The sequence below is a fragment of the Stylophora pistillata genome, chromosome 3 (assembly GCF_964205215.1).
Source record: "Stylophora pistillata chromosome 3, jaStyPist1.2, whole genome shotgun sequence".
NCBI classification, from domain to species: Eukaryota; Metazoa; Cnidaria; class Anthozoa; order Scleractinia; family Pocilloporidae; genus Stylophora; species Stylophora pistillata.
The window spans coordinates 35145325-35161709 of NC_142521.1; the positions used below are offsets into that span (position 1 = coordinate 35145325).

Genomic DNA, 16385 nt, shown 5'->3' on the forward strand with positions numbered 1-16385 from the left:
ATAATTATCCCGGTTGGCGCCGGTCAAACTGTCCGCTCAAACCTATTTTTGCCCGGACTCAACCCATTTTTGGCCGGACAAACAACGACTAAATCTTATCGCTGTAAAAAATGCCCCCATCCCCCCTTCCTTTGACAAGATGTTTAAATACATGAAACAAGTAAATTTCCAAAGCATTTATTGATCCATCTAAATGCAGGGAAAGTGGGAAGCACGGTACAGCTACAGTGTTCGGCAACACCAGTATTACGTTTGTGCGCACAACTATCGCTTCAGTTCTACGTCTTCACACCCGACCACTTGATGAAGGACGCAGCGTAAGTGCATTACCCACAACCGGAACTTTTAAAGTTCTTAGTCTTTTTTCATCCCCTCTTTGTTAACGAGCGCCATCAATATTGAATCTTCAAATGTTAAAAGTTAAAACTTTTAATGGTTTCCTTACTAATGTAAACGAGATTTGACCTCACAAATCCTATTTTCGACTAGACATTGTCCGTTGACCGGCTGTTTTTTCAAGCCCTGACTCTCCATAACTCGAAACCTCGATTACTTGGGTAACCCGGTTACTCGAAAGAATTAAATTTTGTAATTAAATGAGTTGCTGTGCTAGCACACAAGAGAGATCGATCAGATTGTCCGCGAAAATTTTACCGGAAATTATACTGAATACTTTCGCAGGTATCACTAGAGAACGTGTTTTAAAGTTTGTGAGGTTTGTATACAACACGATGGTTGAAGTCATTGTTATGTCGCTTTTGCTTAATTTGCTGTGACTGAAACTTTGCCAATCCCGTGAAGTTATTTCGTCGCACGGGCCACGCAGGTAGGTCGAGCAACTGGCGCTTTCGCCTACGTAGCTTTCTGCTTTCTGTGCGCGCCAAAATCTAATCTTCGCTTTGTAGTAAAGTCGTTCACAATAGGGCCAAGGTTGCAGAGAACGTTAAGTTCGTGGACGACCTCCAACAAGTGCTAAGAGAAAGCTTAGCTGTGTTTCCGGTTAGCTAATTAAAATCTGAACGAAAACGTATTAACGAGAACATCGTGAGGAGAGATGTTTTCGGGCAGTTACCGAAGTGGTTTGGAAAGAGTTTAATCTTTCAACTGCTGCCTAGAGTGTTGAAATTCTTGAGCTGGGAAGGCCACGGATTCTCTTCTAGTCCCTTGGTCATTGTCATTTCACCTCTTCTGTCGATTGTTGAAGACCAAGTTAAATACCTTTGATCATTGGGAATCGATATGATGCTGCTTTCAATGGGAAAAACAAAACCAAAGACCAAGAAATATTGGATGGAAAGGGCGGGTTTGCTTTATTGCAAATGTCAGCTTAGTAGGACAGGGTCATCTACCCGCATCTAATAAACAAAAGTTTCCACGCTTAGCTTTTTTTCTTTTTCAAGCGAATATTAGATTAGATTTTGGCACGCACAGAAAGATACGCAAGTACCAGTTGCTCGACATGCCTGCATGGCCCGTGCGACGTTATAACTTCACGGGATTGGCAAAGTTTCAGTCATAGCAGATTATGCAAAAAATCTAGAAAGATTTAACCTTAAATCTCGGTTAACGTTAAAAGCGACATATCAATGACTGCAACCATCGTGTTGTAGACAAACCTCGCAAACTTGAAAACACGTTCTCTAGTGATACCTGTGAAAATATTCAGTATAATATCTGGTAAAATTTTCGCGGACAATCTGATCGATTTCTCTTACATTGTCTGCTGAGACTGAAACTTTTCACCTCAAGCAAATCTCCGTCGCACGGTCCAGACAAACATAGCGAGCAACTGAGCTACCAGGATATATCTCCGTGTTGAAACACACGAAAGGTTTCTAAAGTACACTTTACTCTGATAGGGCAGAAAAACAAAGATTTTCTGGCACCAATCAGATAGCAGAACGACTGCGACCGTTTGGAACTAGTCTTGTAAGACAATGTCCCCAGGGGCTCTTCATGCCCTAACTTTAAATCGACTCAGCCCCTGGGTCTCCGAGGATGGGAAGAATGCCAATTTCATCCTTCAGAAGAGTTCTTTGAAATTTCTGGGTACTGAAAGTAAGTCGTCTGGTAAAGTCTTTAGGAGCGAATTGACAAGAGCACACAGCGGACGAAGCAGTCGCACTCCACTTTGCACGTTTCAACTGCACAGCCTGTCCACTTGTTCCTTCAAGCTTTTGCTTCACTTCGATCATCACCGTAGAATGGAATCTTATGCAATGAAATTCCCTTCTCTGAATTTGGAGTATTAGAACAGCCCGCAACAACACATCTATCGGGCATATTTATGTCGCCGAAAACTCTTTACCTTGGTGGAAAAAAAAAAAAAAAAAAAAGTGAAATGAACCACTGGCGGGATTTGGCGCGTTCCTGACTTGACTTCACGACCCATTCTGGAACCTAATCTCTTTTTTGCCCCGACTCGCGGTTACCTTCAATGGGCGTGGTCAAAGCGGGAAGTTTGAAGCTCGATTTCAGGGCGACGACTCGTCAGAATCCAATTTTTATTAAGAATACTTTTTTACATGTTCAATACATACCAAAACTATAAAAACCCTGTTGGCCGTTTAGACATTTTAACAAAAATAACCTATTTGATATGAACTGTATGTAGTTGGGAGTGAGCTAGTTTTAAAAAAGGACAGAGTTACCGAGAAAACTCAATAAACCTCACACGAAAGATCCCATTTTTCTTACCCCCAAAACATTACATCATAAAATAGCACTTCGCGGAGATCGCTATCTGAGCACGCGTAAACTTTCGAATCTGGCGCTTTTTCGTCATCTTTCCTTCGGTGTTATCCTCTGTCGACCCCCTTTTCTCTAATTTGATCTGGTAAAAAGAGAGGTCAAGAAAGCTGACGAGTATTTACAAATCAATGTTTGTAGCTTCGTCACCTGCTGAAAATAAAGCTGTCTGACAAAAAACCTTTTTTAGCCACAGTTGGTTTAGAGTTTGATCAAGAGATTTTGAAGCTTCGCTTACCTGCTGCAAAAATAGCTGCCCTCACAACAAACTTTTTTTGCTGCTTCCGCTCCAGATTTCGATCAAGAGTTTGATTGACTCAGGGTCCGTACACTTTTTCAGGCCAAAGATTCAAGGACCTTTCGAGGACTTTCCAGGACCCTACTTAGAAATTTCAAGGACTTTTTGTAATGACAATTTTACCTCAAAACCAAGCAAAATGTCTCTGTTATCATCTATGTTTTGGGTTTACCGATGGCGCGAAACAAAAGCAGATATTTTTCGATGTTGTTCAATAAAAAATCAAGGACTTTCAAGGACCCAAAACGAAATTCAAGTACTTTCAAGGCCTTGAAATCGGCCTCCTGAAATTCAAGGGTTTTCAAGGGTTTTCAAGACGTGTACGAACCCTGTTGACAACAAATCGCACTACAAGTCTATCATAGTACACAAATATTGGCTAAATTTAACAAATGGATTCCATGTTGCCGTACGGTTGTTCGATACTTATCAAATCCATAACAAAATTCTCAAACGTGACCCGATAGGAGTGGGCAAGTGTACGCGTTGTGCTTGTAATTGGACAAGGTAATAGGACAGCTGACTGTTGATTTTTGAGAAAACGTATAACCGACGTCTAGTTTCTTTCCCAAATTTTGTCAGTTTCGATTAATTGTAACTAAATGAACAAATAAAGAAGCCTTGACTGTGCAAGAAGTGGCTAGAGCACGAAAGAAGTGTTAGGGAAAACACGAGACGTAGTCGAGTGTTTCTCTCCACTTTTTTAAGTCAAGGCTTCTGCATTTGTTTTAAAATAAAGAATCTGTCAAATTTCCACGCATAACTTACTTTCACAATCTGCGAAATAGTTCAGCGGGTCGAATTTGACACTTTCGCCTGAATTTTGTCAGTATTACCACAGAATCTAATTGAGTTTTACTACCATACGCAACATTACAATCTAACTGAGCACAATTTCTCTGTGTGGATTTTCGTCTCTGTTCATGCGCTTGGCATGTTTAAAAACTTTCGTTTGGTTCTGAGTCCGAACAATGGCCAAATTGGAGGATGGCGTGACAGCTTAAGTTTATCTCCGTATTTTGTACTCAAAAGGAACACTCTCTTTCAATCATTAACAGCGTGTGTTATATCCGAACTTTATAATCAGTAACACGACTTCGTGTCTTCCAATTCTGTCTGTAATCATACGACTGATTAACAAATCGGACCCCCGCTTCGCGCTTAATCGATCGTACGATTACAGACAGAATTGGACGACACGAAGTCCTATTACCATTATTAATCATATTCGTAATTAGCAAATCAGACTCCCTCTGCGCGGTCGTCCAATTTTGTCATCACTAGTATGATTACAGACGGAATTAGACTCTAGTCAGTCCCATAATCATCAATAATAGATATCACAGATGACGTCAAAATGAGGCAAGAACAAAAAGGTGGCACCCGAGGCGCAGCCGATCCACGGTACTAAAATTATATGCATACAGATATCTCAGGAAATGTTAACATCACTATTTGTGAAAGACAATCACAAGTAAGGAATTTATTTACATTTACAAATATTGACGATGTCAACGTTTTTTAAACACTGAGGTTAAAAAAAAAACTCATGTTGCTATTTTCGCTTCTGATACGAAAAATGTGCCTCGTTTGAAGGGTCTAGGAGCCACGCAAACAGTGGTAAAATGGGCGTTTGTGGAGCGTTTTACTTTGTATAGAATGATTTACTATGTAAAGCTTAATCTGCACTAAAGAAACCCTAAATAACATATCTTGACATAAAATCACAGGAAACTCCCAGGTAAACAGTGGAGTCACATTAAAAGACTGATTTTAAAATTCAGCAACTTGATAAAGCTTATTAGCTTGATCATTTTTCATTCTCGTTAAGACATACATTGTCACGTCCCTTGGAAACATAATTATGTCATTAGGCGGCGGTACACCGTAAGAACAACCATTTGTTTAAGTGTAATAGGAACATATAAATTATCTAGAAACAATAATTATATTAGTTGGAAATCTGATCGTGGACCTTTCTTCTAGCAATGTGCAATCATTTTAGGCATTTGCTTTCTTATTGTTCTATACTGTTCATCCAAGTATAATCTAACCAGATGCTCCATTGATAGACGATGGTTGAAACTTCTTTGCTTTGTGTAGAAATACTCTTTTTCACAAACTTACTACCAGTCAGGACTGTTAGCTGCATCCTCGAATACCTGGGTCACCCAGAAAGAGATGGAAATTAATGTTAGAAGTAGAAGCAAATAGATGCAAATTGTACGTCGGAGTGAGTACGGAAAAAGACGCTCAACCTTAAAATAAAAAATTGAGCCTTCCCGTACCACAGTCTCTTTCAGAATGTACAGTGAATGTGAATGTAAGGCATTGTGATTGGTTAGCTATTAAAAACCAGACTATATTAAAGCAACAGTAAATTTCACAACATAAAGCTGTAGATCATACCTCCAATAGGTTTCTGGGCTCAACTACATTTTTGGTCACGAATCCTTCCTCGTGAAACAGAGGCCCTCGCCTTCTCTCTGAAGGAGGAGTATACCTCTCGTGCTCAGGGCTACTTGTATGGAATGGTAGAGTAATCCTACAGGAAGAAATCACAGTAATTTAAATCACCAAATATCCTGAACAAACAGCACTTTTGCAGGCCTTGCTTCTGTTGGCTATGCACTGGTCTCTTTCTCTCCGTTTTGTTGCTATCGCTAGGTTGAGGAAATAATATGAGCTGCTTTGCATGACTTCCGATGAGGAATGAAATCTATGAAAGGAAAGCCTGTGGGGCAAGGGAATTTGGGCAATATTTCAGCTACCTTTTCCCAAAAGCGAGAAGTAACTTATTTCCACAACGAAGCCTAAGTTCTTTGTCACAAACTGATGTCTTCTCCTCTTCAAGATCATTTGCTTACCTTTCTTTATCAGAATGCATTTGAGGAGATATATTTGTCTGCTCAAAATGGCTTGAAGGAGTTAAGTGAACAGGCGAACTACAATAACCATCACTGGAAAAAAAGTTAGATATATATCAATATCTTGGTAAATGTAGCTAAACACAGTAACCTACTCTACATATCAAAATTAGTAGTAAAATTAAGTCTCTTGAGTACACACATGAGGTGTTAAAAGCTGCGTTTATTATTCAGAATAAGAGGTTAGTCTTGCCAATTGTTTTTACTAGAACATCCAAAAGTTGCCTTTTATACTTTCTACTTTTTACTTACCCGTGCCAGGGAGGCTTTGGAATGGAATGTGTGAGCATCTCCTCAAATGACATGCTACAGTTGGGAGTGCTACTACCACTCTCAAAAATAGAATTATTGCAGGATTCTGTACAAGAGAGAAAATACTGATGAATAAACAGAAAAAAAATAGGGATAGAATTTCATTACACAGAGTTGATACATTTTAAATTACATTATATTGAATATTAGGGGAAAATGCCTTTCAACGATTGCTTTGTAGGCCCATAGCAGTTGTCAACATTTAGCTGATACACACTTTGACACAAAAACATAAAACCTAATAAAATGAAAAATTAGACGAGAGCATACTTCCTCTTACCGTCAGATGAAAAACTTAAGTCCTCATGGTAAGACACATCTGCTTTTGCAGAGGATTTGGTCCATACCCATGAGTCTAGGATGTAAACATAAAGTTGCATAAGTTCTCCTAAATATTGCCTCCAAGGCCCTCCACAGACTAGGGATTTAGTTGTCGACAACTATTTGTGATCGACAACTAAAAGTTATCGACAATTCATAAACGTAGTCTGTGGCGCAAGTTGTCGACAACTAATAATTGTCGACGGCCTCATCTTTGAGCGTTTTTCTAGTGTGTGAAAACTTTTGTTTTAGTTGTTATGTTCCTTATTTATGTGAACGAAATACCTGGCATCATCACGTCTACTGCCAAATTATTTGCCGACGATACCAAAATCTACCGACAGATAAATAATATCGATGATTCTATTGCTTTACAGATAGATCTGACCACCCTCGACCTATGGGCGGATCGTTGGCAGATGAAATTTAATTCTACCAAATGTGAAGTCATGAGAATTACACATAACAGAGACAAAAAGTCCACGCGGTACAATATATCGAGTACAGTGTTGAGGAATGTATCTAATTACAAAGATCTTGGAGTTATTATGACTAGTGATCTGAAATGGTCAAAACATGTTGAACAAATAGTTCACAAAGCAAATAAGGTTCTTGGCTTACTTAAACGCACAGTAGGCGGTAAAAACAAAGATATTTTTTCAAACTTGTACAAAACCTTGGTTCGTCCAATCTTGGAATACGCCTGCCCGGTGTGGTCACCACACCTCATCAAAGACATCGATGAAATTGAGAAGATACAAAGAAGAGCCTCGCGAATTGCCTTAGGCCAAAGAAGACAAGAGATGGCGTACACGGAGAGGTGTAAAATTCTTAAATGGAACTCTTTAGTACAAAGGAGAGATTTCCTTTCCTTAGTGGAATGTTATAAAACTGTATTCAATCTAAATGGATTGAATTTCAGCGACTATTTTGAACTTTGTAAAAACATTAAATCGAGATCTAACCACCCATATAAACTACAACTCAAACTCGCAAAACTGAACTGTTACAAAAATTCTTTCTTTGTCAGAATTATCAAACCCTGGAATAATCTTCCTATTAATTTATTTAATTTTTGTGACAGCCCTAACGTTCGTGAGTTTAAATCAAAATTGAAGAAACATATGAATATTTATTGAATCGTCATTTAATAATTGATATTTAGCTGTTTCTTATTTGACTTTTTTATTTTTTATTAACTAGTTCTGTAAGATTTTTTACATAAATAGGAGACCCTTGATATAGGGCCAACCTCTGGGTTTCCTTTTTCTTAATAATTATGTATTTACATGTTCTGAAATAAAGTATTGTCAATTGTCAACTAGTTGTCGACTACTTTTAGATCTCTGCGCTACTGTGTCCGCGGCTTTCCCAGCCGACTTAAAACATGGAGGATTGCAGAAGAAAAATACTTGGTAAAGAAAACATTCGTTTTGATCTTCCTTCTTCTTTTCCTTAGTGGAAACGACACTAATGATGTCATTATTGCGGCAGCTTGCATTTTTTTGTGCCCACCAACAAGTTCTGATGCAGGATATTTTATCCAAAACGATTGAACGGCAAATTTGGCGCAAAGTTCGTTCGAGGGAATTTTGGCCAACATGCCGTAGAAACTGGAATGACGGCGATTTTATCACCAATTTGCGAGTAGACAGGGGTACGTTTCTTCTTATTGTTGAAAGACTGACCCCTTACATTCACCGAGAAACGACAAGAATGAGGCAGTCCTTTGATGTCGATGAAAGAGTTGCTATGGCGTTATGGCGATACGGAGCATGCGCAGTAAGCTCTTGGTGCCCAACCTCCCCGCGTATCGGCTGCTAAATCAGTATTTGAGCGCCAGTGTGTGGAATCCTTTATCGGACTTATTTAGTTGTCGATAACTTTTAGTGGTCGATCACAAATAGTTGTCGTCAACTAAAATCCCTAGTCTGTGGAGGGCCTAATTCGTATTAATTTATATATTGCCTCTAATTTACCTGTAGTTCACTGAAAGTTTCATTAAGTTGATAAGTATATACCACACAGGTGAATAGTACTATTTGTGCACACTGATTGGCTGGTTTGGAAGTGATTAGCCAATACTATTCACCTCTCAGCAGTCAAAGAGACAAAATCAAGTCACCAGTGTTGACTGACGCCTGTCCACCGTTATGTAGAAAATGCTGAACCAGCCTCATTTCCATATCAGTTTCCAAGTGGCAAAGAGAAACCTGATCTGCTTGAAACTTGGGAAAGATCACAAGCAGCTCCATGACCAACATTGTTCACCATATCTTTAGCAGTCATTCTGCATAGTTTAGTTACTTTACCAGAAAAACCACAATTTGTATAAGTTTTTTACCCGTCTTAACTACAGTAACCCATCTAATAAGGGGAGGCTTCAGTTCAACAAAATAATTCGAACCCAACATTTCTAAAGTAGGAGTTCTGCACCCTACAATATAGTGCTAGAAGGCAAACTAGGTCCATTATATTTCTCCACACATCTGTTAAAAAAAAATTAAATGCACAGTTTTTTTAAGGTGCATTACACATGTATATGCAATGTTACTTGATTTTTATACTGTCATGTTATCACTTACTTGTACCTACAGACTCCATGGCATACATTTTACATAATGGATACAAGACATAATAACATCAGGGCTCAACACTAACTTACTTTTCAAATTACTAGCCAAGTGGCTAGTGACAACTTAGATGTCATGAAAATTTCAGTTTGTTTAAAAACTGGCCAGTAGAAATTGAAATCCACTAGCCAAAACTGAATTTCTACTAGTCTGTTGCTAGTTGTCTACCATAAGTGTCGAGCCTCAAACATAATGATGAATCTTACTTGTAAATGAGTGGAAAGGCCAAAGTAACACCATCCATATCCACAACAAAGTGGAGCAAAGAAAGGAATACATGACAGACATTGATTCCTTCTGCAATGAATAAACCACAGTCTTTGTTTAAATGATGCAACACAACGACTTCTATCAAGAGTAAAGATAGATTGATTGAGCCAAGAAATTTTTGTATAGTGCTGATAGATTGAAAGATTGTCAATTCCCTAATCTCAATACTGATTTAATGCAATCACCAATTTTCAGGAAGTGAATTTCACAATTAATGTCAAGATCCAGTTTCTGCAAATAATAGCAAAATCACTCACCATCCAGCTGTACAGATAAACTCTTTGTCTCCTTTTCAGTGCCTATAAATATTAAATCCCAAAGTTACAGCTGCATGCATCATAATTAAATAAAATCTTGAGGACCTTATTCAAAAAAAAAGTTCATAAAATTTACATCAATTTTACTAAATCATCTGTTTTCTTTACCTGGCATACAGCTGGCTCAGCTAAAATCTCATCTACATTTGGTCTGAAAATGTCATAGAAAATTCAGCTCTCATAAGACTTAATTGTGTCAAGAAGTTTGTAGAAACTCTACATGATTTTGGAAGCACCTACCGGTATGTCTTCAGTAAGAAAACCTTTCGAATTAATGCATAATTTTAAAACTGTATTTTCTGGTGCATACTCAAATCATTAATAAGAGAGTAAAACAGACCTTTGTTGCGGCGAAGGATTCATCATCCACGATATAAGTCGTCTAAGCTCTAGGGATATACCTGATGTGCAGATGACCAACATAAATCTGAGTACATGTACAGTATCTGAATTTAAATCTTAATTTGTCAAAAGCTATTTGTTCCCTCAGTATGTTCTTCTAAACTGCAATAGGGGTAGGTACATCAAATCTTTTATTTTAAAAAGGAAGGTTTTTTTGGCAGGTTTCAAGGCAAGTATCATGCTAAAGTTCACCATGAGCCTCAAGTTAAAATGGTGTCAAGCTAGCTAATTTAAATTGAATCTCCCACTATTTAGAGTGCATGACTGTAATCTTTAAACAACAAATCAAATTAATCTGAATTCATTTTTTACCTGAATTGGAAACTACTGCATATGTGCAAAATACTGAACAATAAAATTTCACAGCAATTTGGCTCTAGATAATATTGATTGTTTCTGAGAGAGTTCAATGCTTTTCCTGTTGATGCTGTTCTTGTTGCTTCTCTTAGTGGAAGAACAAACCTTGCGTAAATATGTTGGGAAGTTTCCCATTTCTAAGTTCATGCCATGCTTGTCCACCTTTAGGTAATTCAAGATCACTGGCCAACTCCAGAAGAGTTATGCCTAAACTGATGACAACAAAACAGAACAATGCAAAATTAAAAGTCACACATGCATCCACATGTACCAAAAATTAAAGGGTGAAACATTCATTTTTGCATCGTATGTACAGTCAAACCTCTTTAAGATGAGCCTCTCTAAAATGGACACTGAACAGACTGAACTTAGTGTCTGCAGTCTTATAAGAGGTCAGTACAATTATTTAACCTTTCATACTTTCCCTGTGTGTGTTTAATAGTGTCTAGACAGAGACATGTTCATCACCAACAAAAAATATGGAAAATGAATTGCTGCTACTCCAACAGAAGATGACAAACCTAAAAATGTCAGCACTTTTTGTGAAACGACCTTGCATTAGCTCTGGGGCAAGGTATTTTGGATCACCTTCCAAGGCTTGGGTGGTGTCGCACTAGTCACAGAGAAAAGGAATAGGGTAAATGAAAAAGTACCTTAGACATCAATCCAGAAAAAAAAAATCATTTAATTGAAAATTATTCAAGTAAATATTTCCACTACTAATGAACAAGTTTGAAGAAACCAATCTATTAATTATGCACAGAAGCACAAGAGCTTTTCATCTTTCCCACTTCCACTGCAAATGTCAGTCCAAAATTCATCCTAAAAAGCTAATCAAATGAAATTGCAGCTGTAAAGAGTGTTAGTTTAAGTGTTATTGCCAATTTGTTAATATCATGGATGCTTTGCCAACAATAACTTGATAAATATATTTGAAGGTTTGTCTTGATTATCCCAAAAATACTTGAGGTTAATGTTAGATGGAATTTTGTGGCTGTTTGTTTGTTTTTTGCTGTTTTGTTTTTGAAACAACCTCATGAGCAAACTGCATTTCATCTAAGGTATTGCACTTCTGCAGTGAAAATCATCTAGCTTGGAGCACTCATTTAAAAGACAGTAACCTAACAAGTCAACAGCACTTACTTTTGATGATTCCAACACCAAACCAAAATCCCCTATTTTACACAACCCATCCAGACCAATAAAGATGTTAGCTGGTTTGATGTCCATATGAATTAAACCATTATCATGAAGATGTTTCAAGCCCTGGAAAAGAATTTACATGAGGCTTTACATTTTTTTTACCTGATACAAAATAAGACTAATTGATACCAGATAAGACTAATTGCTAAGTTCACAGATAAAATAAAGACGTACAAGGATAAAAAAAAGACAAAGATAGACTCCTTCAGAAATGAAACTGAAAGGCAAAAGAAAAAAAAAAGCTGCTTTGTACCTCATTTTGGCTGTGCCTTTGCAACATTACTAAATTACATAAGATTTACTAAAAATCTGTTCCAGTAATTATGTGCTATAGATAATTTCATCAACCAACTGGACACAAAATTCCCCTTTCCCTTATAGGTGTCTACAAGAACAAATGCATACAATGCACTAACCAAAGACAAATCAGACAGAAATTCCCACACCATTGATTCACTGGTTGAATCATTTTTCTCCAAGAAGTCTTTGAGGCTAAAGATGAAACAAATCATTATTCAATCAAACATAACAACTATAGCCATTGTAATGATAATCATTAATGTTTAGATCAGCATGCTCTCCTTACCTCATTTCACACAACTCTGTTTGTATGTAAAGATGATTCCTGAATTGTAACCAGAAACAAAACATCAAAACTGTCAGTGTAATACTTAACTTAATGGAGAGCACTAGAAAACTATAGGAAATACAATGACAATATGATAGACATAGTTAACAAGAGGTAAAATTAGACTGGACAGATGCCTAACCTTTCTTCCCATGCCTTGACAAATTTAACACAGTTTCTATGACCCTTTACCAGCTCATGCTTGTTGACCTCTTCAAGTTTATATTTTCTGTGAGAAAATGTAAACAAATCAGGGTGAAGAAAAACAGTACTACTTAAATTCCTTATCTAGATTGTCATTGAAAACAAGGGTGACCTCACCTGTCAGCATCACCACGGAACTTATCCCTTGATTTTTTAATTGCATAAAGGCATCCATCTTCTTTACTTCTCACTTTAAACACCTTCAAAGACATTAATTAATCAATGAATTAACACTCTGAGAATCACTCAGTCTTATCTGCCCTTTACCTACTAGCTAACAAGTGCTGAAGGATTCAAAAAGGACTTGCATATTGTTGACTGGTTTATCTCAAAGTATTATGTACATTAAACTCTAGTAGCAAAAACAAAATCAGTATACTATTGAAATTGTCACAGAATGCAACACCACTGAGGTATGTTGCCTCCACATGCATACAATTCTGCTACATCAACTTCTCCTCCTAATTGCTTCACAAAGCAGAGGTCAGCAAAACCCCTCAATACCTAACTATAGCCTTGTTTTTCTCAGGCTAACCCTCTAAACCATAAGAGTGATCAGCATCTTTTTCCTCTCTCATTCCATTTAGATCTGAGAATAAAAGAAATGATCACCAAACCCAGGAAACTTTGATTGTCAGACAATTTCTCCTTTCCAGTGTCAAAATAAATGTACAGAGAAGAATACGGAGGATATGGATGCTGATTTTAAGGTGTAAAGGGTTTAGCAACTGTCAGTTTTCAGGGGCGTAGCCAAGATTTTTCAAAGGGGGGGGGGGGGGTCACAGAGGCTACTCACCAGATTGTCATGTTGACCTCCACCGCGTGCATGTTTCACTTAATGTTACACTTTTGGGATGAGCAGTGAGAGTATGGTGGGCAGGCCAAGATATTGTCATGGCGTTTTCACCACCTGAACATTGTAGGTTGTATGCTCCAAAGAAGGCCTACCAAGACCAAGGGGAGGGGGGGGGGGTCACAGGCACACCAGGACAACCCCTGGCTACACCCTTGGTTTTACTACAGATACTTTCTCCATTTATGCATAAAAACAATCTTGAACTTACCTCTCCAAATGAACCTGCCCCAAGTCTGCTGATAACTTTAAAACACTGGTGAGATAATCAGTTCAAAAGATGAATAGTCCAAAATTATTTCTTACATCAGATTCTGAGGAATAACCAAAAAAATCACGTAATCAAGCAAATAAGTGCGTGCAGTCCAAGAACATGGTATTGTTTTTCAAACAATGGACAAGGAACACAGGTACAATGGCCTTTTGCCCTTGAATTTCCTACTCTTCACCCTACAGCCCCAGAAAGCTTGAGCTGATTTTATTGCCTACTTATGGACTCGCAAAAAATGTCCTGGGTGATGTTTCATGGTACTGCTATCAAGAACACAAAATGACAACATAAGGGGAGTGTAATAACCCATGAACGATCAGGAAGACCTATCAGCAAAAGAAAACTATGCAAAGCAAGTTTTTCTTCTTGCACTGTTTCACCCTTTCACCCTTCAGAGCAACTGGCTTCTAATTTCTCCTAACTGTATCAAACTTAATTCAAATGAGAATAAAGGAAATGATCATCAATTTTAGAAACTCCTAATCATCAATCAAATTCTCCTTGTCAATACCATGCAAAATGTGAAGAGACATTATAGAGAATAGAAATCAGGGCTCGACGCTAGCGGCAGCCCACTAGCCATAGACTAGTAGAAATTCTGTTTTGGCTGGTGGTTTGCAATTTCCACCAGACAGTTTGGCTAGTAACAAACTGAAATTGTCATAACATCTAGGGCCCAGTTCAAACATCAAATTTCACATGTGCCAAACTTAATACGAGAGTTAAATGCATGTGAAGTGCGACGTTTGAATCAATTAAATTCGACTGTTTTAAATAAAATGCGACTTTTGCCGTATCTGCAAATGAAACAGTCGAAGATTCGACTTAGGTTCGACTTCAAACGTCGCATCTCACATGTGCCGAACTTAATGCATGAATTACACAAAATTATTGTAATTCATTTATTACCCACGACTCGCCATGAATTCTATGAATGCCATGCGCAAAAAAGCCAAAAGAGCACAAAGAAATGGTGGGAGATGAAGGAATTTGTAGTTCTTGCTTTCAAAAAAGACAAAATACAGTTGTTTGACATGCAGTAATTACTTTTGTATGAGGTGTTCTGTTTATGAAAACGAAGAGGGCACTCTCCTGGGTTGAAAGTAGGAAACCCTGTGGCATATTGTGGGTCGTGTTTCAATGAAATGATGGAACGTGAAAGTATCATGACCAAAAGCCAAGATAAAGAGGCAAAAACAAACAGCAAAACAAGAGCATCAGTGAAGCAATTAAGCAAATGCTCAATAGACGTCTTCGTCTAGCAAATAATTAGTGCGCCTGGGAATATCAACAGTGAACAGGGTAAAATTCGACGTTTGAATCAAATGCCGTATTTAACTATTTTAGTTGACTAAAACAGGAGTTAAGTTCGGCACATGTGAAACTCGGCGTTTGAACTGGGCCTAGAGTAGTGCGCCTGGGAATATTGACAGCGAACAGAGTTAAATGCGACAGAGTTAAATTCGACGTTTGAATCAAATGCCGTATTTAACTATTTTAGTCGACAAAAGTAGGAGTTAAGTTCGGCACATGTGAAATTCGACATTTGAACTGGGCCTAAGTTGTCACCAGCCACTTGGCTAGTAAGTTGAAAAGTTAGTGTCAAGCCGGTAAATACTAATCTTAGCCGGAGTGCAGACAGTTAAAAAGTCACATTATAGCAAGTCCACACCGCTGGTGTAGCCTTAAAGATGTTTATCCAAGGTCGAGAGTGCACTCACGTCATAACCACAAAGTGAAAAACCTAGGAGAGCCACCATAATTTCTTGTCTAAGGCAGCAGCTTGTACTAGAAGAAATTACTCTAGTCCAGGTACCTTTCCACGAACTTATGTGTCCTCGCCTTGCGTTGTATAAACATGCGAAATATATCTTTGCAACATTATCATAACGTAATTAGTGTAAAGCCGTGCAAATGCTGAAAATGCCTGTCTTAAGCTTAAAGCTGACCGTTCTACCTGGCTTTGGAAAATTCTTCACAAAATCTTTTCAAATAGGAGGATAAAATTATATAACAGACTTACCTGTTCGAAATAGAGATCTCGCGATTTCGCATTGTAGTGGGGGCTTTTAATTTCTGATTTGATTTGTCAAGGATGTACGTCAAAGAGTGGTTAAGCATTCAAATTAAAGTACAAAAAAAACAATATTAAACTCGAAGGACCTGAACGCAATAATGAGAAGCTCGTTAGACCATCCCGTTTGAATGTTACATTATCAGAATTTTGTAAACATCAACAAAACGACAAGACATTTGGCGTTTTTTTTTCAAAGGATACCGCTACCATTATCTCGAAAACTGACTTGGAATGCTCCCACCGAGTTCCGTCTTGTATGCTTAAAAACTCTACTTATTGGTGGAGCTGATTTCACTGGAGCTCTGGGAGGTAAACAATCTTCTTCAACCAAGTTTCTGTGATCGGGTTTCTTTGGTTTTCGGTGGCTAAAAGTGGCCTCCGTGGCGATATTAGGTATCGGTCGAGGACTTTTGAAAGTTTCTTCCATTGTTCAAAGTGACTTTCACTTAAAATGAGCTTACAATAAGTCCGTTAAAAGTGCCAAAGGAAGACATTTGTCGTGTGTTTCACATAGCCAAGAGGGCGCGCGGTTTTAGGTCGACGACGAAGTATCAATTTTGGCGC

The 16385-nt window shown here is 38.0% G+C and overlaps 1 protein-coding gene across 1 annotated transcript; it reads right to left on the bottom strand.

Moving 5' to 3' along the window:
- Positions 1-2490: 2490 nt before the first annotated feature.
- On the bottom strand, positions 2491-16375 carry LOC111341918 (membrane-associated tyrosine- and threonine-specific cdc2-inhibitory kinase). Its single transcript, XM_022948963.2, has 19 exons — positions 16023-16375; positions 15768-15820; positions 13685-13729; positions 12738-12820; positions 12559-12645; positions 12375-12413; positions 12205-12280; positions 11729-11851; positions 11107-11198; positions 10691-10797; positions 10167-10227; positions 9935-9977; positions 9767-9808; positions 9446-9536; positions 6566-6640; positions 6226-6331; positions 5914-6006; positions 5456-5591; positions 2491-5208 (listed from the first exon to the last, which is right to left on the bottom strand). The coding sequence occupies exons 1-19, from the start codon at positions 16246-16248 to the stop codon at positions 5173-5175; spliced, it is 1614 nt and encodes a 537-aa protein (XP_022804698.2). The 5' UTR covers positions 16249-16375; the 3' UTR covers positions 2491-5172.
- Positions 16376-16385: the final 10 nt, after the last annotated feature.

Excerpts from the sequence above, each read along its gene's own strand:
- LOC111341918 (XM_022948963.2), bottom strand. The coding sequence starts at position 16,248 with ATGGAAGAAACTTTCAAAAGTCCTCGACCGATACCTAATATCGCCACG. Across the intron at positions 12,414-12,558 it reads GTCAAGGCATGGGAAGAAAG|GAATCATCTTTACATACAAA; the intron begins GTTAGGCATCTG and ends GTTACAATTCAG. Across the intron at positions 11,199-11,728 it reads TGGTGTTGGAATCATCAAAA|TGCGACACCACCCAAGCCTT; the intron begins GTAAGTGCTGTT and ends CTCTGTGACTAG.